Source organism: Prionailurus viverrinus, chromosome A2, assembly GCF_022837055.1.
Source record: "Prionailurus viverrinus isolate Anna chromosome A2, UM_Priviv_1.0, whole genome shotgun sequence".
NCBI classification, from domain to species: Eukaryota; Metazoa; Chordata; class Mammalia; order Carnivora; family Felidae; genus Prionailurus; species Prionailurus viverrinus.
This window is the reverse complement of record NC_062562.1, coordinates 127,913,524-127,938,556: the sequence shown is the minus strand read 5'-3', so window position 1 is coordinate 127,938,556 and position 25,033 is coordinate 127,913,524. Positions and strand designations below refer to the sequence as shown.

General features: G+C 38.4%; 1 protein-coding gene across 5 annotated transcripts in view; it reads left to right on the top strand.

Moving 5' to 3' along the window:
- The window catches only part of ELMO1 (engulfment and cell motility 1), a 594,484-nt gene that overhangs the window by 221,406 nt on the left and 348,045 nt on the right, over nt 1-25,033 (top strand). For all 5 annotated transcript variants that reach the window (XM_047849551.1, XM_047849554.1, XM_047849553.1 and 2 more), the window contains 2 exons: nt 8,928-8,963; nt 20,875-20,974. In XM_047849551.1, coding sequence (XP_047705507.1) covers nt 8,928-8,963; nt 20,875-20,974 — 136 coding nt within the window. The remainder of the gene's footprint in view (nt 1-8,927; nt 8,964-20,874; nt 20,975-25,033) is intronic.

Here is a 25,033-nt window from a genome sequence, read left to right as displayed (position 1 = left end):
ATGTTGCACATGTATAACCCGAGAGAATGTTGACACTGAATGTACTTTATGTGAACTACAGTAATTGAATTCCTGCTTTAAAAAAGCGTATTAAAGTAATTAGCATTTTAATTATTTATAATCCAGAAGCCATGTTGATTTGTTCCATGCAGCCAGGTTTCAGACACACAAATGATTCAAGGCCAGATCTTGGGTGAGTTCTCATTTGCATTGATCTCTTACACTGTCCCATCACACTATGTTATGGGAAGGAATGATATCTCTCTGGATCATCTTCAGTGTCCTCCTCACCATCTTATATGAGTTCAAAGCCCTGCTACTTCGGGGGATGGAGGGAGGAGGCACCCTGCTTCCTTCTGCTGGGTCCCGCGACTCATCTTAGAGCTGCTCATTTGCTGCACAGCTATTTTTCAGGTCTTCTGCTCAGATTAAAAACAAAAGAGAAAGACCTTTTTCTTGTAAGGAAACCTGGCTTCTCAATTAAACTTCTAGCAAGACATTCATTAATTAACAGGAAACTTTTGGAATAGAAACTGTACAAATTAAATGGATCCTGCAATTTGGAAGGCATTTGGTCATGACTTCCGGGCAGATTTCCAGCTGGGCAAGGCAGAGGTTTTGTGAAGCAGGACCTGTGGAAATTTTTAGGAAACATTGAAGAAATGCAGCTGGAATTTTTCTCTTTACTTTGAGCTATAATGAGATTCAAAGATTACTCACCTGCTTGTCGTTACTCAAGGCTGAGCTTTTAAAGGTCTCCCTCGTTGGTGCCAGGAGGGGCCATCGGGCAAAATTAGCAACAAAGGAGCAATGGAGAGTGTCACTTTGGCAGAATGCAGTGATTAATACCTGAATTGAATTTTTCCATCCTTGTGGAATTTTGAAATTCTATTCCCAGTTTAAGCTTGAGACATAGGTGTGGAAGCAAATGAAGTTGTGAGGAAACTTCTCAATGTTAGCTCAATCTGAGCAAGGAAATGGCTTCAGGGAAGGAAATTTGAGGAATGGACAGTGTTTACTAAAAAATGGGTATTAAAGATTTTTCAAGGGATTAATATCTGAAGCATATAAAGAACTCATACAACTCAATAAAACAACCCAGTTGAAAAATGGGCAGAAGATCTGAACAGACATTTTTCCAGAGTATACATACAGACGGCCAACAGGTACATAAAAGATGCTTAACATAACTCATCATCAGGGGAATGCAAATCAAAAACACGGTGAGATGTTAACTTACACCTGGCAGAATGTTATCAAAAAGACAAGAAATAACAAATGCTGGAGAACATGTGGAGAAAAGTGAACCCTTGTGAATGGTTGGTGGGAATGTAAATTGGTACAGCCACTCTGGAAAACAGCATGGAGGTTCTGCAAAACATTAAAAACAAAACTACCGTCTGATCCAGTAATTCAACTACTAGGTATCCATCTGAAGAAAGTGAAAACATTAATTTGAAAAGATACACACATTCCTATGTTTATTGCAGCATTATTCACAATTGCCCAAATATGGAAGCAGCCTAAGTATCCACTGATCACTGATGGAAGAATGGACAAAGAAGATAGGAGATGTATGGAGTACTACTCAGCCACTTGTGACAACATGATGGGCCTAAAGGGTATTATACTTAGTGAAATAAGTCTGACAGAGAAAGACAGATACTACGTGATTTCACTTCCACGTGGAATCTGAAAAACAAAACAAAACCCAGACTTAGAGTTATAGAGAATGGATTGGTGGTTGCTAGAGAGGAGAAGGTTTGGAGGGTAGGCAAAGTGGGTGAAGGAGATCAAGTACCAACTTTCAAGTATAAAACAAATGAGTCACAATGATGTAATGTACAGCATGGGGGAACATAGTAATATTGTATTTGCTTTGTATGGTGACAGATGGTAACTGGACTTACTGTGGTAATCATTTCACAGTGTATACAAATGTGGAATCACTATGTCGTACACCTGAAACTAACATAATATTGTATGCCAATGACGTCTCAATAAAAAAAGTTCAGATGATATATTTTATTTTATTTGAAAGAAAAAATCATACCTGCAACTCCAAATCCCATGTAGCAAATAACACTGCTTTTCTTTGGCTTTCAATAAAACACCGTGTTCTTTGTCTATGCCTCTGTGCACACAGACAGTGGGACAGTTTGTCCTGTGTCTTTCCAGTGTTAAACAGTCAGAAGAACAGGGGGAACATTTCCAAGAATGAAAGGGCAGGATTCTTATAGTTTCCTTCCCACTTGGCAATGTGACAGGAAAATTACGCTGTTGGAATATGAGTAAGCTGTAGCACCACCCTGGGCAGAAAAGTCAAGAGACTGAAAAAGTTAAATTTATGTATTTACAAAGACCTCAAGACAGTTTTTTGAATTAGCTTTCTCTCCTTAGTTAAAAAAAAGTGTGTGTATGTGTGTATGTATATATATATATATAAATATATATATATATATATATTTAAAAAATAAATATAAGTAAGCAGAAGGAGGAAAATAAGAATCATTTGTAACCTGCCTTTCGAGAGACCTTTTCAACATTGTGGTATATACCCTTTTTGTATTTTCTTTTAGATACACACACACATGCACAGGCTTTATTACAAAAGTAGAATATATAATTACTTTATTACAAAAGTAGAATAATTATAATGCTCATACCTTTGTAGCCTGCTTTTTGTACCTAACAACATTGCCATGTCATTAATATGATTTCCTTTATCATTTTTGTCATTTGTATATTGTTTCACTTAAACTTTAAGTACAGTTGATATGCAATAATTTGAAGGACGTGCACAGTGTAGTCAACCATCCCACAATTGTTGGACATTTGTATCGTTTTCAGGGTTTTTTCATGATTGTGAACATTCTCTAATCAGCTATTCTTCTAGTAAAATCTTTGTGAGTATTTAAATTACTTTGTTGGAGTACAATTCCTGATTTGGAGGATATACACATTTTAAAGCTGTTTTAAAGTGAGAACAGCCCGAAGCCCACTGAAACGTCCTCATTTATACTTTACCACTCATGTAGAAATATGTCCATTTCTAACACCCTGGCCAGAACTGGGCTGGGGTTCCCTTAGGGATTCTAGCTTTCCTAAGAAAATTAGTAGTGAGATAGCTGAGGGGTTCTCACTAATCTGGGGAATTTATAAGCGCTTTTTGTTTTTTTGGTTCAAGTCATTTCTCCAAAATTTGGCGGGATTAGGAACAGTGGAAAGAGTCCCATAGTTATTTTAGAGATATGTAAAACTCTTAGGTAATTGTCATAAAAATAAACAATGTGAACTGTATAATTATTAGTCCCCTTCCCAATCTGTCATACATATGACACAGATGTATGTATAGCTCTGTGTGTTTTCATTTATAAGAGATTTGTTGTCATCATTCATTAACAGACAGACGGTTTCATATGAAACTTTCATTAGTCAAACCATTTTCTCCTGGCCAGAGTAAGAGCTGTAGCCATTCCTTAGGAGATGTGAAAATTGATGTATGACTTGAATTAAGCACCTGAATGATGTCTTGGCTCTGATATTACCTACCACCCACAGTTGACAATGGATTTACAGATTTTATTCATTTGGCAAAGTGTGTATTATTTGAGTGCTGAATATTTATGACACCAGGTTAGGCAAATGGGAAGAGGTGTTCTGGGGGCGAGGGGGTGGGGACTATGTGTGACCTTTTTCTGATGTTTTGTCTTCACACAAAACATGACTTTGTTTTTTGAAAGTAACTTTGTTAACCTCCATGGACATAGATTATCAGCTCTAACTTATACTGTTGTTTCTAAGAATTCAATGTCCCTTATAAACCTTGGCTGTTCTGGAAGGTCCAAGCCAGGCCAGATTGTCAGTGACTCAGTGACTGGAAGCTAAGCACAGGTCGCAGAGTGCATGCCCTGCACTTCACCTTAGACATGAGGCCCAGGGAGGAGCAAGCAGCTCCCAGGACCAAAGAGAAAATGCTCTGTGTGCTCTGTAGGCCCCAGCTGTGAAGGCTGCCCAGTCTCCCCACATCCTTCTGCCTGATTTCTTGGAGCCTGCACTCAGCAGAGCTCAGGGAGTTCCAACTGGAACAGCCCTCCTGGGGCCCCGCCAGAGATTTACATCACAATCAGAGGGGTCAATCATCTTGTGCTTTGTCAGCCATTGTGTGGCAGAAATTTCCTTAAACTGGATCTTCCCCCTTCCAACTGCTTCCAACTGTTTGTCTCTGGGTCTTTGTCCAATTGTGCAGTCATAGACCAGCAGACTCTAAGTCAGGGGTGGGTGATGGTCTGGTGAGGCCAAAGAAAAGATCCGGAGAGAGTGATCGAGGTGCACAGGTTTATTGGGGGAACTTACAAATAAGGAGATCAGAAGCAGTCAACTGGACAAAGAGTCTGCTGCTGGGATCTGCGTGCCTCAAGCTTTGATAGCACAGCAACGTAGCTCAACAGCTCTCTGCAACCTTTCCCTCCTTGCGCAGCCAGTGTTCCAAGGGGATCAAGGCCTGCCCATCTGGACACTCTCCGTTACGAAGAAGACACTCTGGGTTGGGCACCCCCAGGAGCCCCTGACCTTAAAGGCTGAACAACACATTCTTCCACACATTCTGCTTGATGGGAATATAGAGGGAGGTGGGACTCTACATTCTTCAGAGAGTGACTAACAGGGACATTCGGGTGTACTTGCACAAACTAGCTATCCAGCATCACTCTGGAAATGGAAATGAGAAGGGGTCATGCAGCCTGTTTTAAAGAAGAGATTATCTTCTTCTAGGAAACAGAATGCCATACCTTGAGCTCAGGTGAGAGGCCTCTGGCCACTCTGAAACAGCAGCCTTTCTAGAACCATTTCTTTCTGGTCATGTTTCTTCCTTTCCCTTCCTTTCCTTTCCTTTCCTTTCCTTCCTTCCTTCCTTCCTTCCTTCCTTCCTTCCTTCCTTCCTTCCTTCCCTTCTTTCTTTCTTTATTTTTTTTGGAGTGAGAGAGTGCATGTAAGCTGGGGAGGGGCAGAGGGAGAGGGAGAGAGAATCTTAAGCAGGCTCCACACCCAGTGTGGAGCCCAATGTGGGGCTCAATGCAGGGCTCAGTCTCACAACTGAGATTATGACCGGAACCAAAATCAAGAGTCAAATGCTTAACTGACTGAGTGACCCAGGTGCCCCTTGGGCATGTTTATTTTAAAAATGAGTATATTGAGAAAGAGAGAAAGAAAGAGAGGAGAGAACCTCAGCCAGAGACATCAACAACGAAAAGTTACCCTTCTCTTTATGCTTAATCTGAATCAAAAGTGAGGAGGCTGAGAAGAAACACTGGCCAGGGAGAACCGTCGACGGCCAGAGTCTGCTATAGCAGGGGGAACACATATAAAAACCTAGAGGTGTTCAGGCACTAAGCCAGAAAGCTATCTTGAAAAGTTTTACTGGTAGGTTTATGTATTATACACACACACACACACACACACACACACACACACACACACACATACACACACACACGTACACAGATACACACCCCACATACACGTTTATTTTGAACCAGTGCTGTTAAAAAATAAACTGAGGCATATGAAAATTTTTAAGAATTTATTTGACCAAAAATCAATTGGAAGCTGACTGTGCCAAACTGGAAGTGGTTAGGTTTCTGCTGCACCTGTGGCAGGGGAAAGACTTTTAGAGAGAAGAGGTGGAAGGAAGGCACCTATTTGACTGGCTGCAGCTTAAAGCCTCATTGGGTGTTCCTGATTGGTTGTTCTTAGATACCGTTTTTTTGTTTTTATTTGTGTGTGTGTGTGTGTGTGTGTGTGTGTGTGACCCTGCAGCATTTACAGGCTTAGATTTTGGTGTGCTTCTAGAGGCTTCTGGCCTTATGGCCACCTCAGTTAATGGCCTCCTTGTTTAGTTAACTGAAGGGTCCCCTACTAAATGGAAGAGTTGCAAGATCAAGTTTGAACACTTGTGTCTGTTGTGTCCTTTAATACAGAGATCTAACTCCAGGTAGCGCCTTGCACCAACTTTCCTCTTGTTTCCTGATCTTTTTCCTTATGGAATTATTCCTTTTTTAAAAAGTTTTTAAAATGTTTATTTATTTTTAAATGTTTATTTATTTAAATATTTATTTTTGAGAAAATAAATAAATATTTATTTTAAATGTTTATTTATTTTTGAGTTTTTAAAAAATGTTTATTTTTAAATGTTTATTTATTTTTGAGAGAGAGAGACAGAGCATGAGTGGGGGAGGGGCAGAGAGAGCTGGGAAGACACAGAATCCAAAGCAGGCTTCAGGCTCTGAGCTGTCAGCACAGAGCCTGATGCATGGCTTGAACCCACGAACCATTAGATCATGACCTGAGCCAAATTCAGATGCTTAACCGACTGAGCTACCCAGGCGCCCACCTCCCCCACCCACCATGGAACTATTCTTCAGTGGTTCCCTTTCTCTCATGATTTTGGCACTTTTTGAGATTATATATCAGCCACTTTTAGAATATCCTTCAATTTGGGTTTGTTAAAAGGTAATTCATTAAAGGTGCTTTTAAGAAAAAGATAAAAGCATGGCTCTCATACAGATATAAAAATGAACATATGTTAAGACATCTTACTCATGTGACGTGAGGGAATGAGGCAAATGCTCTAACAGTTTCAAAGGAAAAGTCAAAAGGGCACCGATTTATATGGAGCAAAGGGTTGGTGAAATGAATTGCAAATGGAGACAACCTGGATTTCCGTCTGCAAGGAGGAAGTCCATTAGAGCACTACATGACAGGACAAAGTATATATATTCATCAGTTACCTACAACTTAGAGACAACAGGGCTGGAATCTGCTAATTCAGAAGAGTTTGCAACGGACACTGTACAGTTTTCCATTGGGACAGAATTTTTTTTTCTACATGTTTATCCTGTATTGTTTTCCTGTTGTAAACCCATATGATATGTCTTTGTCTGGAATATTAGAGATGTTTGTGTGTGGTTTTGTTTTTTTTCATTGCAACCTATTGATGGCACATGATGTCTTTTTGTCTTGTTACTCGTGTTCACTTTGACTTAAGACCCTTATAATAGTGCCTTCCAGATGTCTCTACTGTAACAGTTTTTTGTTTGTTTTTTATTTTTGTTTTTGTTTTCTTTTGGGTAGTTACACCACAGAAAATGGGAAACAGTGTAAATCAGGTTGGTATGTTTTCCCCCAGAGATTTGGTTCTACAACAATACCAGCACACCAGTCTTTCAAACAACATGGACTCATTCAGTCCTGTTTAATTCAGGAAGCTATAATCTGTCACTATTATTATTTATTTTGGTGCTTGGTTTGTCCCAGATTTGGCTGTCCTTCTGACCTGTCCTGCCCTTCCCATTATTTTTTGAGCATTCATTACTTTCTGGTGCAGTGACGTGTTCCAGGGTTATCTAGATCTTTCCTTGTCTCAGTCCCATCAGGAGTCTTTTTTTTTTTAATTTTTTTAACATTTATTCATTTTTTGATATAGAGAGACAGAGCGTGAGCAGGGGAGGGGCAGAGAGAGAGGAAGATGCAGAATCTGAAGCAGGCTCTAGGCTCTGAATTGACAGCATGGAGCCCAACGCGGGGCTACAACTCACGGACCCTGAGATCATGACCTGAGCTGAAGTCGGATGCTCAACCGACTGAGCCACCCAGGCGCCCCAAGGAGTCATTTTTACAAGGAGCTCAGTTCCTTTTAGTGGACAGTAGTGTCCTAGGTCTGCCCGCCTGTGACCACCTACTACTTTCACTCTTCCCAGTGGCTTTTTGAAGGAGGAGGGTGGGAAGGAAGCTAATTTTTTTTAAAGACAGAGGAAAGGGATGGGAGGAAGAAGAAGAAGATGGCTGTATACATTTTTACCCCCACCCCTGACCCCCAGTTTTACCAGAGACTAGATCTGATCTCCTTGTGGTCAGTTAGGTTTCTCAAGTGGTTACATTTTATGTGGATGAAAATGAAACTTAACTTCATCTGAAGAGCCAAATCATTCATCAACCACTTACTAAGTATCTGCTCTGCATGTGCCTGACATTATAGTAGTGAGTCACAGTGTCAAGCCCCTGCCTTCAGAAAGCTGGAAAGACAGTGAGGTGCCCTACCAAAGTCAGACAGCTGGTGTTTCTCAGTGAGTGCAGATGTGAGTCCCACCTTCAGTCTGGTCATGTGGGGGAAATCGGAGGTCAGGGAGGCTTCCCAGAGGAGCCGAGAATCTGGTGAATTTGGAGTAGAACTTAGCTAGTTGGACACGTTGGTTAGAGGGAAAGGGTATTCCAAACAGGGAAGAACATACCTAGAGCCACAGATATTTGGCAGACCGGAGGGATGGGAAGTGGTTTGATAGGACGAACATCACTTGTTTCCTTATCTTCTTGACCCCAGGTTTTTAAGAAGCATGATTGTCCTTTCTTGCAGACAAGATTTGTCTATTGCACACTTTTTTGCAGGCTGCCATCACAGAGTTCCATCTGTTGTCCAAAACTATTGGAGTCTATTACGATGTCTTTTTTTCAAAGAAGCAATCTTTTCTCAAGAAAAGGGAAAATAGAATTAGTGGGCATTTTCCCAAAGAAAGATAATTATTTCTTCATTGTTCGGCATATGCTTAAGAACTGGTCTAGTTTTGGGCTCTACTTTTTTTCATCAAACGTTTACCCATTTTGATCCAAATGGAATGTTCTTATTGCCTTTATTCAAGTAAATGGAATAGGTTGGTTGCAGTAGTTTAATCTCTGCCTTTTGGTTGTTTCTTATCATTAGAGAATACCAATTTGGTACTTTGAATAATGTTTTGAAATAAATAAAGTCTTGTACATCATGGCAGTTAAATCTTCCCTATATCTAATCCTGAGCTCTCTTCAAGATATATTCTTTGTGTAAAAATTATTGCTTTCAAACATACTCCTCACATGGTTGTTTTCAAATTTTGCAGACGATACCAGAAATTGCAGAAGATCATGAAGCCTTGGTAAGAATTTATGATCAATTAATACAGATGATGTAACACTTCCTTCTTCTTTGCATAATTAAACCCTGTCCTCTGACTGATTGTATAACTATGCATCTAGATATTTTAAGTAAGTGATTTTTTATTCTTTGTTTCATGTTCTTATTAACAGGTTTTTCAAACATTTATTTCCCATTTTTTTGCTTTGTGGTAGAAAGGATATTTTATGTTTGTGGCCACAAAATGATTACATCAGAATTGCTCTCCTTTTCCTAGAGCAAGGCTAGGCATAATTTTATGTACTACTTTAAACAAAAACTTCCTTTTTTGTGGCCTATGTGATGTTCAAAGTCAAAAGTCTTTGATTTTCTTCAATGACTTACTATGAAAAAGATACACATTAAAAAAACATTCAGGATTGAAGTATGGAATGAAAATTATTTACTTTGAGTCTCAGAAAGTAGTCATCTGTCAAGCGAATTGCATGTTAATTGTGTATGGAGATCTCAGAACTTCTTTCTTAGAGTTTTCCCCCCCTCACTGCCTTTCTTATCCATTAAACAGGGTGAATCCAAATGGGGCCTAGCAAACTCTCTACAGTAGGCAGAACAAATTTCCATTTCACCAAGTTGTTAAGCAGATAATTTCAATTTGAGAAGCAAGACTGAACAGTATCTGAAAATGTGCACCTTATTTTTTAACCCTCGGAGAAAATTCTGACCACTTCAGTGTTCAATACTGGTCTCAAGTCATTCATCTTCCCCTGCCCTTCCCACATAGAAAAAAGCGTACATTCTCTTCAGTTATTAAATTCTAATGAAGTAAAAGGTACTACTGAGATTTGAGGGTAAATTTTTTTAAACGTTATTTTGAGATGTATGTTTGCGATAGTGGAAACACTTAATGGTAATGGAAGCAGAAGCCATCTTTCATGAGAGTTTGTTCTGGGCACTGTCTCAATGTTTACATTCATTACTTTTACACACTCATATCTGACACACAAGATCAGTATAATGAGAATTATTGCCTTGATGCAGAGGTTAAAATCAGGTAATGGAGCTGGGATCAAACCAAGTTTTTCTTTAACAACCTCATGCAACTTGCTAATGTAGAGGAAGTTGGGGGCTCTGAAGCCAAAATAATTTCTTAAAGTTTATTTGCCAATAGTTTTAATCACTTGGTATGTAGGGATGCTGGAAGTGGGATTACGCATTAACCATGATTTTCATTTATCAAATGTAGACAAAATCAGTGCTCAGGGCCCTCATTCTGGTAATGGTGGAATGTCTTAATTAGACTTAATACAGATAAAAATGGTTAAATCTGGACAAAGTAGTGTGAACAAAAACACCTAAAAGCAACTACTTGAAGGAACTGGATAACCCCCCAAAGTAGACAGAAAGAGGGAGGTCAGTTCTTGAAAGAACATAATGGGTCTCAGATGAGATTTGTGTGTTTGTAGCTTTTGCCTGAGGGTACCCGCTCATCCAGTTAGCACGGGGCAGCAGTCAGCCTTAGTCTTGGTAAGTTACTGAGAGGATATAGTTTGGGGGCTGGCAGAGCAGCTAGATTATTAGGGGCAATCTGTGAAAGAAGAGAAGCTCAGAGGGTAGGAGACCTCATTTCTACAGGTTCATATAGATCCACTTATAAAATCTGCCCAAATCAGAAGCATGAATGTACATCTGTGAGTGTGTATGTGTGTGAGAACCCCAAAGGACCTGGTAAAAACATCTACTGGGAGTGGAGAGAATTGAGAAGAGATTTAAACTGCTGCTCTTTGCAGAATTTGGAGTTTGATTCTAGCTAGGTTAATTTCTGCTCTAACAAAACAGTCTCAGAAAAACAGAACTGGATTTTGAGACTTGACAATCTTTTATTCCCAGTGTTCAGAATATAACAAAAATTACTAGGGGCGCCTGGGTGGCTCAGTTGGTTAAGCATCTGACTTTGGCTCAGGTCATGATCTTGTGGTTTGTGAGTTTGAGCTCCACGTCAGGCTCTGTGCTGATAGCTCGGAGCCTGAAGCCTGCTTCAGATTCTGTGTCTCCCTCTCTCTCTGCCCCTCCCCCACTTGTGCTCTGTTTCTCTCTGTCTCTCAAAAATGAATAAATGTAAAAAAAATAAAATAAAATAAATGACTAGATAAATGAAGAACAAGAAAAGATGACCTATTCTTAAGAACAAAATAAAGCAGATAGTAGAAACTGACCCTGAGGTGACCCAGGTGTTGGAATTAGCTAATGGAGACTTTTTAAAATGTTATTTATTTTTGACAGAGAGAGAGAGAGAGGGAGGGAGGGAGGGAGGGAGGGAGGAAGGGGCAAAGAGAGAGTGAGACATAGATTACAAAGCAGGCTCCAGGCTCTGAGCTGTCAGCACAGAGCCTGAAGTGAGGCTTGAACTCATGAACCATGAGATCATGACCTGAGCCAAAGTGGGAGGCTTACCTGATTGAGCCACCCAAGTGCTCTGCTAATGGAGATTTTTTTTTTAATTTTTTTTTCAACGTTTTTATTTATTTTTGGGACAGAGAGAGACAGAGCATGAACGGGGGAGGGGCAGAGAGAGAGGGAGACACAGAATCGGAAACAGGCTCCAGGCTCCGAGCCATCAGCCCAGAGCCTGACGCGGGGATCGAACTCCCGGACCGCGAGATCGTGACCTGGCGGAAGTCGGACGCCCAACCGACTGCGCCACCCAGGAGCCCTCTAATGGAGATTTTTAAAGCAATGCTTATAAATATATTAGAAGATGAAAGTATTAGTATAATGAGTGCACAGATGAGGAGTCTTAGCAGAGAAATGGAAACCATAAAAAATAACCAATTGGAAATTATAGAACTGAAAAGTATAATACTTAAAATGAAAAATTCACTCTATGGGAGTTGAAGATGGAAGAAGAGACAATAACCTTGAAGATGAATCATTTCAAATCACCCAATCCGAAGAATAGGTAAAATAAATGGTAATTGACCTGTGAAATAGAAATAATTGGTCTAAAATACATCTAATTGTGATATCAGCAAGAGAGGAAAGAGAGAATGAGACCAGAAAAATATTTGAGGAAATAATGACAGTTTCAAAATTTGTTGAAAAATATATTTATAGAGCTAGGAAGCTCAGTGATCCTAACTGGAATAAATAGAAAACTATACCTGGAAACATCATAGTCAAACTTCTGAAGTTTAAAGATAAAAAGGATACCTTGAAGGCAGCCAGAGAAAAACAACTAACTACATTAAGAGAGTAAGAATAAGAATGAGAGCTGATTTCTCATTAGAAATAGTGGAGGCCAGAGAACAATATTTTAATAATTTGTTTAAAAAAAACAAAAAACAAAAAAACAAAAAACAAAAAAAAACCCCACACAAACCAAACCAAAAACAAAGAAAACCCCACAAAAAACAAAAAACTTGTCAAACCAGAATTCTTATCTAGTAAAACTATCTTCTGAAAATGAAAGTGAAATAGAAACACTTTTAGATAAAGGAAAACTAAGATAGTTCATCATCAGCAGGCATACACTACAGGAAATATGGAGGAAGTTCTCCAGCCTGAAGGGACATGCATTAGATAGAAATTGGGCTCTACAGGAAGGAGTGAGCAACACTGGAAATTATAGATATGTGGGTAACTAGAAAAGACAAAATACAGTTTTGTCTTTAAAATTTCTCATATTTATTTACATTTGTAAAAATGTTTATTTATTTTTGAGAGAGAGAGAGAGAGAGAAGCAGAGAGAAAAAGACACAGGATCTGAAGCAGGCTTCAGGCTCTGAGCTGTCAGCACAGAGCCCGACACGGGGCTGGAAGTCAGGAACCGTGAGATCGTGACCTGAGACAAAGTCTGATGCTTAACCGACTGAGCCACCCAGGTGGCCCTCATATTTCTTTAAAAGGCATATGGCCATACAAAGCTAAAAGAAGTATAATGCAAAATCCAATAGAGGAATTAAAAGGGACTATAAAAAATATTTGCAGAAAAGAACGTAAGGAAAGAGAAACAGAACAAAACACAGCTGAGACAAACAGAAAACAGATGATAAATTGATTGGCCTAAACCTAATCATATCAATAATTAAATTAAATTTAAATGGACTAATCACTGCAATTAAAATATTTCAGATCATATTTGAAAAAGCATGACCCAGCTATGTGCCATTTATAAGAAATGTATTATAAATACAAAGGTGCATGTAGTTCAAAACTTGAAAATACATACATGTAAATATGAATAATAATAAATTTTTTTTTTACATTTATTTATTTTTGAGAGACATTGGGACAGAGCACGAGTGGGGGAGGGGCAGAGAGAGAAGTAGACACAGAATCTGAGGCAGGCTCCAGGCTCTGAGCAAGCATTCAGCACAGAGCCCGACACGGGGCTCGAACCCACAAACTGTGAGATCATGACCTGAGTCGAACGCTTAACTGATTGAGTCACCCAGGTGCCCCAAATGCGAATAATAATAAAACTTAGTTGTTTTATCAATAGCAGACAAAATAACAATTCAAGACAATATTTTGTCAGAGATAAAAATAATTCATAATAAAACATGGTTGCGTTATTAGGAATACATAAAAGTGTTAAATGTTTATGTACCTAATATAAGATTTCAAAATACATGAAGCAAAAAGTGACAGCTAAAGGGAAAAATAGACAAATCCGTGGGGCACCTGGGTGGTGCCCCAGCCAAGTCGGTTGAGCATCCGACTTCAGCTCAGGTCATGATCTCACAGTCCATGAGTTCGAGCCTCGTGTTGGGCTCTGTGCTGACAGCTCAGAGCCTGGGGCCTGCTTCGGATTCTGTGTCTCCCTCTCTCTCTGCCCCTCCCCCACTGGTGCTCTGTCTTTCTTTGTCTCTCAAAAATTAAAAAAAAAAAAAAAGACAAATCCTTAACAATAGCTGGAGATTTTAACACTGTCTTCTCATTGATAGGCAAACTGGCAAAATCAGTAAGGGTAGACAAGATTCGACCAACGTTGTAAAATATCTTGGGTCACCATTTATATAGAGAGCATCACATTCAACAATAGCAGAATACATATTCTTTTCAGTGTATGTGTAATGTTCACCAAACAGACCATATACTATGCTGTAAAAAGTCTCAAGAATTTTCAAATGATTGAAATTATACAGATTACATTCTTTGACCACAAGGAAATTGTATTTTAAATCAGGAACAATAAATTTGCGGAAAAGCCTCAGATGTTTGGAAATTAAAAGACATACTTCTTTAATACCCAGGAGTCAAGGAATGCACCCAGGTGAAATTGCAGTATATTTTTAACTGAATGATAATAAAATATAATATAGCAAAACAAAATTTGTGGATGCAGCTAAAGCAATGTGTAGAGGGGAATTATATCCTTAAGTGCTTATGTTGGAAAAGAAGAATGGTCAAGAAAAATCAGTGATCTAAATTTCTACCTTAAAAAGGTAGAATAAATAAGTGTGAATTACATAAGTGGGAGGAGGGAATAAAAGGAGTAACTATCCGTGAAATAGAAAACACATAAATAATAGAGAAAATTAAAACTAGAACAGATTATTTGAAAATATTTAGTAGGGGGGCGCCTGGGTGGCGCAGTCGGTTAAGCGTCCGACTTCAGCCAGGTCACGATCTCGCGGTCCGTGAGTTCGAGCCCCGCGTCAGGCTCTGGGCTGATGGCTCAGAGCCTGGAGCCTGTTTCCGATTCTGTGTCTCCCTCTCTCTCTGCCCCTCCCCCGTTCATGCTCTGTCTCTCTCTGTCCCAAAAATAAATAAAAACGTTGAAAAAAAAATTAAAAAAAAAAAAAAGAAAATATTTAGTAGGAAAAAAGAAGAGAAAAATCCAATTGTCAATACTAGGAATAAAAGAGGGAATATCACTACAGAATACACTGAAAATTAAAGGGAAATAAAAGAATGTTATGAATAACTTTATGCCAATAAATTTTAATCTTTAGATACCAAATGTGCCAGCTAATGAGACTAATGAACACTGGTGCAAAAATCCCCGGCAGCATATTAACAAATATAATCAAATAATATATAAAAAGGATAATACATTGTGGCCAGTGAAAGTTTATCCCAGAAATCACTCAATGTTTGAAAAGCAGTCACTGTGATTCAGTGTTTAGTAAAACAAAGGAGAGGGCTTAAAGAGAAAAATGATCTTAATAGATACAGAAAATAATTTATAGATACAGCAAAAGCACTTCATAAAATCCAGCATCCATTCATAAAAATTCTTAGCAATCTAGGAATAGAGAGAACTTACTCAACCTGATAATGAGCATCTACTAAAAAACAAACAAACAAAAAAACACATCATACTTAATGTTGGCATACTGAATTCCTTCCAACTTCTGACCTTTTAAAGATTGGGAATAAAGCAAATGTGTTTGCTTTTTGCACTTCTGTTACATTGTGTTGGAGTTTTTAGCTATAGCAATAAATCAAGAAAGAAATAAAAGACATAATAATCATAAAGGAAGAAGTAAACCCATAGAAGACATGATTATCTGTGTAGAAAATTGTAAATCTATAAAGAAAGTCTTAGATCTCATAATTGAATTTAGCAAGGTTTCAGGATACAGCATCAGTGTATAAAAGTGATGTATAGGTATGCATTAATAGCCAAATGAAATTTTTAAAATTTCTATTTACAAAGTGGCAAGAATTATAAAATTTTTAGGAATAAATTTAACAAGAGACATGTAGCATCTCTTCACTGACAAATACATGACTGAAAGAAATTGAAGGCCTAAATAAGTAGAGAATATACTATTTCTTGGAAGACACACACATTGTTAGGATAGCAGTTCTCTCCAAATTAATACGTAGGTTCAGTGCAGTATTATTTTTTAAAAAGAAATTGCAAACCAATCTTAAAATAAAGGAAATGTTTAGGACCTAGAGTAGCCAAACAGTTTTGAAAAAACAACAAAGATGAACCAAGTTGGAGGATTTCATTAACTGACTTCAAGACTCACTATAAAGTTATTAACACAGTGTGATATTGGTATAAGGGGAAAGACAGATCAAAGAAATAGAATAGATTCCAGAATTGATCCACAGTTAAATTTTTACCAAAGGAGTGAAAAGAACGTTGGCACATTCATGCTATGATCTGAAGGCCAAGGCAATGTCTACAGGGTGATTTATAAATTTATAACCTTTTATGTATATACTTTTTACCACATACAAAAAAAAACATTTGGAGAAATTCAAAGGGCAGGACAGAACTATATTCATTAACTTTGGGAATTAAGGATATATTGAGTATGACTTACCAAAAACTTTAAAAGTGGCCTTTACTCGCATCTCTTCTCCACTTCTGCCTGGCACCCAATCAAAACATTTGGAAGCACTGTTCTTTTATAAATTTAGCAGCTTAAATTGAAATGCTTCAAGATTGGCTGAATTTTGTTGGAATGAAGATGGTCTCTACTGAGTTGATGAGAAACATTTAGTTGAATCATTCCAGCACACATGGTGTGTTGGCTGTGACATAGCTCTCGACCAGCATGTAGTTTGCAGTCGGCTTAATCTGTGGCAGTCAGTACTGCAAAATCTTTAGCTTAGCACTTTATAAAAAACAAATAAACCAAACAAATAAAAGTGCTTCTGCACGTGCCATGTGCTTGTTTTATATTTGTAACCCTTTTAGCCTTGATCTTGTGCACACGGCATTGATTTCAGAGCCTTGGCTCCTGCCTTCTCTCCTTGGAGCATAAGTCAAGTCCTCTAGGAGTGAGACTAAACATCTATGTCAGGGTTCAATAAGGGCTTTTATACCGGCATCATTTGAAATTAGGTGATTGAGTTCCTTGATTTGAAATGTAATAAAATTTTAGGATGGCTATCTTCTCCTTGCAACTGAGGGTTTGAGGTTGAATTTTAAAAAAATTCTCCTTCAAAAAAAAAAATCCTCCCTCATGGAAACCTAGTATGCCATCCAGCAACCAGTCGTAATGAATTATATTTATGTTATATATGCACTATATATATGCTATATTATATTTGCATGTGTATATATATTTTTATATTGTAATACATAACGTATAAATATATCTAATAACATACATATGTTATATAGAATATATTAACTAGAATATATATGTTCTGTTCTATAGTATAACTGACTATATATGGTCTAATAAAATATATAGAATATGTTAGATATATAGAATATATTCTATAGATATTCTATATATTTTATATCTATATTTATATATGTTAAATATATGTTTAATATGTTAAAATATATATGTTAAAATATATGATGTGTATAAATAAAATGTTATTAGATAATATTTCTACAAAATATGAATATCAATAATATAACATGTATATAAAGTGTTATTAGATGGACCAAGGGAGCGATCCCTGCCATGGACACCTTGGTGTGTGATATGAAAGAAGCTTCTTTCACTTACCAACCGTTCACACTAATGGAAACTACAAAGCACATAAAGGCCTATCACAGTGGCAGAAATGGTGCTCCACCTCCTTAACAACCATGGAGATTAAAATCCTGGCCCCAAAAGCAGATTGGAGATTTGAAAACCAAATGATACACTTTCTCTCCGTCTTTTCTCTCAAGTCCTTGCAGCCTGTCTGAGAAGTCTGTGGGCAGAGTTCTAGAGCATTGGAGGAAGCAGGACAATCCTAGATGTTACTCAGGCCACTTGGATTATGGGCCCATTGAGCAGGGGACAGAATCATTTTTCCTTCAGATAATTAGAGAGCATAAATATAATTTATTTCTTGTTTCTAAGGCAGTTAAGGAAGACTAATACTATCTCTATTCTCAGCCTCAACTAGCTCCAGGGAATATAAAGACAAGTTTGATTCCAAGAGTGTGTGCTTTCCTTTGTCACTGCCTGTCCCACTGCTCATGCTGTTGGTGACAACAGTGAGGCAGTGTTTTGCCTGTATGGAGGCCATGGGTGCCGTTCTCCAATGTCGTGTATATGGGGGACTTTGAGCAGTTGGGATCTTTTAACATGCCAGATATAAGCAAATGGCAACTATTATATGTTTGTTTTCCGCTCTTTTAAGTAAAAAGGAAAATAAATTAGCAAATAGTGTTTACTGATAATGATATGGTAAAATAATACATTAGCTAATATTGTTTACTAATACTATACATTATTATGTAATAATGTTTTCACAGTAATACTGATACCAACATACTCTATTAATAAATCTTGCTAATTGTTTTTATACCTGGCTCTCTTATTTTTCTGATGAAATTTACTTTTTTTTTTTTTAATTTCACTCAAGTTAATGTCTGGATTTTGTCATTCATTGTCTGTAGAATGAGTCATTTTTGGAATTCTTTTTTAAAATTTGACCTTTCTTGCTCCTCTTTTTAACACGTTTTTCATCCTTCTACTTTTTTTTTTTTTTTTTTTTTTTTGGTTCTGTTCTTCAAGTAAGTTTGAGTTTTCTGGTTTGGGACTTATTTTGGGGAGCATGCCATGTAAGGGGCCCCTGTAAGACTAGTATTGCCAGTCTGTGAGTCAGAGAAGCCTTTGAAAAAAAGTATTTCTGGCCTGCATGGGTTGGCTTTCCTTGCGTTCCACCCCCCCCCCCCAACCCTGGCTCCAAGGACAGAGAATATTTGAAGGCAAACATTTGAAGATCATGGGCTTTGCTTATCTTTCTAGAAGATCACTTTTGCATGATGATCATAGCTAACACTCACATGTTGCTATATATATACACCACACACTGTTCGAAGAGCTTAAAGTGTGGTAGCTTGTTCTATTTCCCCAGAAATCCTGAGTGATCACCACCACCACCACTGATTTTTTTTTTTAATAAAGAGCGTGCATGAGCAGAGAGAGGGGAAGAGGGAGAAAGAGAGCGAGAGTGAGAGAGAGAGAGAGAGAGAGAGAGAGAGAGAGAGAGAATCTCAGGCAGGTTCCATGCTCAGTCCAGAGCCCAACATGGGGCTTGATCTTATGAACCATGAGATCATGACCTGAGCTGAAATCAAGAGTTAGATGCTTAACCGACTGAGCCACTTGGATGCCCCACCACCATCATTTTTAATAAATGAGGAAACTGAGGCACAGAATGTATCAGTAGCTTGCCCACTTAGAATTGGAGGGGAAAACTGCTATCTGACTCCTGAATCTGTACACATAATCATTTTTATCTATTTTTATCTGTTGCGTCTCATCGTCTCTGATCTCTGGGAGCTTTGGATCATGGTCTTCTGAGGGCCGTTGCCTCTTCTGTAGGTTTCTTTCTTGCATCACAGCTTGGAAAGTGATGCAGAATTCCCAAGGCCATTACTGAGGCTGGGCTGAGAGAACTGGGAAGAAGGGAAATTATGAAGCCATTTTACTTTTTTTTTTTAATGTTTATTTATTTCTGAGACAGAGAGACAGACATGAGTGGGGGAGGGGCAGAGAGAGAGGGAGACACAGAATCAGAAGCAGGCTTCAGGCTCTGAGCTGTCAGCACAGAGCCCGAAGTGGGGCTCGAAATCACAAAGCGTGAGATCATGACCTGAGCCAAAGTCTGTTGCTCAACCGACTGAGCCACCCAGGCGCCCCATATGAAGCCGTTTTAAAAGAAGCATCAGCCTCAGGCACCTGGGTGACCCAGTTGGTTAAGCATCCGACTCTTGGTTGCAGCTCACGTCATGATCTTCTAGTTTGTGGGTTGAAGCCCCGAGCTGGGCTCTGCACTGACATTGTGGAACCTGCTTGGGATTCTCTCTCTCCCTTTCTCTCTGCCTCTCCCCTGCTTGCTCTCTCTGTCTCTCTATCAAAACAAACAAACAAACAAACAAACAAACAAAAAAGAAACACGAGCCTGTTTTCTATACTATTAACTGAGAATAGATGGGAAAATTCAATCTAAACATTCTATGAGACTTTGTAGTGTAGCAATTGTATATATGAGTTTACAGATTCAAATTCTGAACTATATTTTTTAAAAATCAAGCACATGAATCTGTGAGGTTGCATAGTATGCAGAAATCCTGATGGGCATAATTCAATGTACTTGAAGACAGTACTTATCTTGAGAGTTAACGTTTATTATGATGATGATTTATAGTAGAGGTGAGTTTCTGTAAAAGATTCTGAGTGTCTGTTGAGTGTGGTTTTGAACGCATTAGAAACTAGGATATTGTCTGATAAGGGTCATGGGTGGAACTGTTTGTCTCATCTCTGTTTTGATTTCTAACTCAAACATTAGACCCTTCCTATAGCCTTCCAAATCACAGCAAGTCTATAGCAAACAGTCATTATTTCTACAGATATTCTATAGAGACTATTAATAAAATGCTGTCCAGGGTAACAGAAATGAATATGCTTACTTACATATATATTTGTACCTATGTGTTTGTGTGTGTGTCTGCACTGACACACACACACTCACACACACACACACACACACCACTCAAATCCTGTGCAAAGTGCTAATACTCTTAATAGAATTATTTCTAATTATTAGATACCATGAATAATAAAAGAAGCACATTGCCCTCTCTTGGTTACTCTAACTTTCATTTGCTGAAAAGCTTTTCTTTAAGTTATCATTTACTGAATGCTTACATACTACACATGTGATTAAGTGCTCTACAAGCAGCCCTGTGATTAAATAGGTATCACTATTCAGTTTTTCAGCTAAGACAGAGGCTCAGAGAGATTTGTGAACTGCCCAGTATGACATAGTTCACCAGAGTGAGAATCTCTGAGAGCCCAGGTCTGTCCCACTGAGGCCCTGGCTTATTCCATAAAACCCACCTTCCTCCTTTCCGTTGACTCACATTTTTTAAGAAGTTTCCTGAGGCCTAGCTGTGTATCTCAATGATCTTTTATAATTCTGCTGTATCCACTTATTTAAAGCTTTCTCACTTCTGTGTCTGTGCTTCTGCTCAGCTCTCCATCTCCATTAATCTTCTCTGTGTTTTCCAGCTTTGGAGACATGCTGTCCTTCACCCTGACAGCCTTTGTTGAGCTGATGGACCATGGAATAGTATCCTGGGATACGTTTTCAGTGGCATTTATTAAGAAGGTAATGCAGATTGTTTTTTCAGGGCTTAAATTACTTTCATAGATATTTTGCTCTGCTTTGAGGATATGTTATAGTTGTTTCTTATAGTTATTTGTGTAAAAGATAGATGTGGTTGTTGAAAATATTATGCATGTGGGGGTCTGGGCACCTAATTTCTATGTGAAGATGACATTGTCTCCCCAACAGGATCATAAGGGTGTGTATGTGAGAACCCACAGTCAAGGGAAATCAAGGAATCACATTGTTTACACTATAGAAGCAGTCCCTTAGGAGTCCCTGGACAGGATTCAGTTATTCTCAAGACCTAAGTAGAGTTTTTTCTATCCTTCGTCAACCTTCTCTGCCCTCAATCAGGTATTCAGGGAAGGGGAAAGAGAGAAAGCATATTGATTTCCTGCATACCTGGGTTTGAAGCAGGGATATAAGAGAAGGAGATGTGCTTGGGTCCATGCTTCTTAAGTCAAGCTCACTTGTAATCATGGTGCAGTAAATGTCTCTGGGATTGATTTCTCCTTCTTTAGGAGGAAGGTAATGAAGGGATGGGCAAGGTGGACTTGGTGTGGGAACAGAGGGCAGAAGAGTCCCCGCCGTTCCCTAAAGGGAAGGGGGGCGCCGTTCCCTTATAAATTTACTTTATAAGTATAGATTTATGGGAAGGGTTATGTAAAATAAAGAATTTCAGAGAATCTGTGCAAAAGCTGGAAAGTCAAAGCAAAATCCAGAAGAGTCAGTTGAATTTTTTAAACCTTGTTATTTTAATCCATGTTGAAATCATGGTAGACTTACAGAAAAATTGCAAAAAACAGTACAGAATGTTCCCAAATGCCCTTCATGCAGCTTCCCCTAGGTTAACATTTTGCATAATGATGGTACAGTTACCGAACTAGGAAATTAACAGTGGTACTATTACCATTATTTGATTTCACCATTTCTTCTACTAATGTTCTTTGTCTGTCTAAGGGCCTGACCCAGGATCCCACATTGCACTTAGCTGTCATGTCTCCTTAGAGTCTTCTGATCTGACAGTTCCTCAGTTTTTCCTGGTCTTTCATGACAGAAAGTTTTGAAGACTACTGGTCAGTTATTTTGTAGAGTGTCCCTTATTTTGGATTTGTTTGGTATTTGATGGTTAAATTAAGGTTATGCACTTTTGGCAGGAATGCCAGAGAAGTAGTGTCATACCTTTCTCACTCAACACATTGTATCGGGGTACATGATGTCGACATGTGTTATTAATGGTGGTGTTGACCTTGGTTACATGGTTGAGGTGGTATCTGCTGGGTCCACTCACCGTGAAGTTCTTTTCCTTTTGAAGTTAATCAGTATCTTCTGGGAGATACTGTCTTGAATCAAAGGGCACAGAAAAACCCCTAGATTGTCAAATGAGGGTGTTGGAATTGGGTGCCCCAGAGATCGAATGCTTACATGATACATATTTATTTCAGACAAGAGCTGATTGAGAACCAGGGCCTTCTCAACAGACCTCTGAATTCTCTTCCCTTATGTAAGGGCATAAAGCCAAAGGAGATGATTAATGGGAACTACTAGAAGAGGAAGCCTCAGTCAGTTGTACGAAATGCTAAAAAGAAAAGAAACGATTGTAGATGAGAAAGCCAAGGAAACGTAAGCAGTGAATGATGAATGTGAAGAACAAATTGCTGTGTTCTGTCTTTCTAGGATAAAAGTTCTAGAGAAGTAAGTTCAAATCTGAAGATACTGGGTTTTGTGGATTTTTCATACTTAACAAAAATGTTAACTCATACTGGATTATGGCAGGCCTTTCTCTCCTACATCCAAATTGCCTTGGTTTTCTGTTGTTAGAGCCTCTTTTGCTCTAAAAATGTGCTGTTCTGAATGCAAATTCCTTGAGGTTGTATTGTGCTTTCATCCACATTATCTCTTTTGATCTCCAGAAATCCTTTCCAGAACAGAACAGACTGTCTTGCTATTACTGGTCAGGAGGGGAGGATACAATGGCTTGGGGAGGTTAAGTGATGTCATAGGGAGTGGAGTGTCACTGGTCCCATGGTTAAGGGCTTCTTCCCCTCATGCTATACACCTGTGCTTTCAAATGGTGGGAAAAATAGCTTCTGAAGATTGGTTGAACCAGTATCGCCTCTGTTCAGCCCTCCCCAACCTCACTGGTAAGAAGTTAAGTGATTTCTTCTGCTCTCCATTCTCCTTGGATCTTGTGTTTGTCCTTGTGCAAACACTTACCCCATTTTTGTGAATTCTTTTTTTTTTTTTTACTGGCTCCCAGTAGACCATGAGTCGTAGGAGGCTGGAACCACAGCTTTCTGCATGACTTTATCCTCAGGGCCTGGCACAGAGGAAGACCATAATACCTTTGTGTGAAATGAATGAATGAAACTTGTTTTGGAAGAATTTTTTTAAAACTCTAGAACTTGAAGAAAAGAAGGAGTATAGTAACACCGTATTTAACTCTATTTCAAGTAAAATTTCAGTTGTGAATGGACAGGGATTTGAAAACTTTTTTGTTAAATGACGTGAGAAGTGGTTAGAGAGAATAACAATAATTTAATATTCTAATTACATAAGAAAATGGTTTTCATTCATTGAAATTAAATTAAAAAGTCTAAGGAAGCAAAGACTGTGGTCTTGGCAGTTTAAATAAAAAATTAAATATTTTCTCAAAAGGCAATACATTTAATGGATTTCACATTCTCATTCCTTGCCATTCTCTTTCCTTTGCATTGCTACTTAGATCTCAGTCCCTTATGAGAATCTGAAAAATGGCCATCAGAAAATGACTTTATAATTGATAGTTTTTGTAAGGTTAACTTTTTTTATTCATTAGCTGGATCAAATTCAGCACTTTCACAACCCAGGAATTGTATGCAGGCAACTGTCTTTTAAATGGAGCTTTATCTCAACAAAACTCATCTAGGAAATGCCCTGACAAAAGATGTTTATCTCTGTGGTCCAGACTTGGCTTCCTATTAATGCCAAATTCATACCACTTTGGAGAAATATTTTTTCCCTGCCAGCCCGTCTTCTTCTTTATTATCTGTTTTCTTATGTGTGGATGGAGATTCTCGTTTACAAACTTTGTCTGCAATAAATAACATCATTTCATAAACATTTTGAAAGGTAGAATCCCTTGATGACAAAATGTAATGTTTCTTTTTAAAGAGTTGGCTACTTAGGGAGAGGGTAGGAAGTTGTGGAGAAGAAAGGGAAGAAAAACAAAACAAAAACCTAGAACTTTCTATCTTACCCTTTGGTTTTCCCCTAGCCAAGTATAACATCAGTGCCTTTTCTCAGAAGGGGTGTTTCATACAAATGCTCTTATAGCCTTAGCTCTGCAGGAGGGCCTGGTTCACCCTACATAGTTTTCAGCACCTGGACAGACATCCAGCCAATTCAGTTTAGAGACTCAGTAATTTTTACCTCTTAAAAGACTAGAGAGATTCATGGGCCTGTGCCCAGATAATTTAAAATATGGCAATGGAACTGCAGGCTCTCTGTGGTTCTTTTCAGTTTTGACAGCATGGAAGAATTTTAAGATCTCGCCCTAAGTTATTCTAAGAAGTGTTTATGTGATTTTAATAGTTTATATATTTGATGCATGCACTGTGATGCCCCTTAGCTTTTTAGAAGCCACGCAAATACTCCTCCGTATTATTTAGGTAACATTTAAAAATGAATGCAAGCATGTGGAGGTAGTATACATAATTATTGCTAACTCTTCTTACCTCTTCTTTCTTACAGTACAGACCTACTTTCACACAGCTGTGCTTTGGCTTAGGGCTGGCTCACCTGTGTGGGCCAAAAGTACAGTAATGGAGCCAGAAGTAATCTAAAGGCAAAGAAAGTCATTGTTTCTTTGGGGGTGGGCAAGAGAAATTAAAAATTTAACCAGAAAATCTTTACTGTTCTGTAACTATACTAAGATCTATAGTTATTTAAAATAGACATAGAGAATAACGCTTGTATTTTGACGAATTTGTACATGCCCTAATAAGGAGCCTGTCTACAGTCATTATGTTTGTTCAGTCAGCCCTGATGCCTTGGTTATTGGTACTTATTAGATGGAAA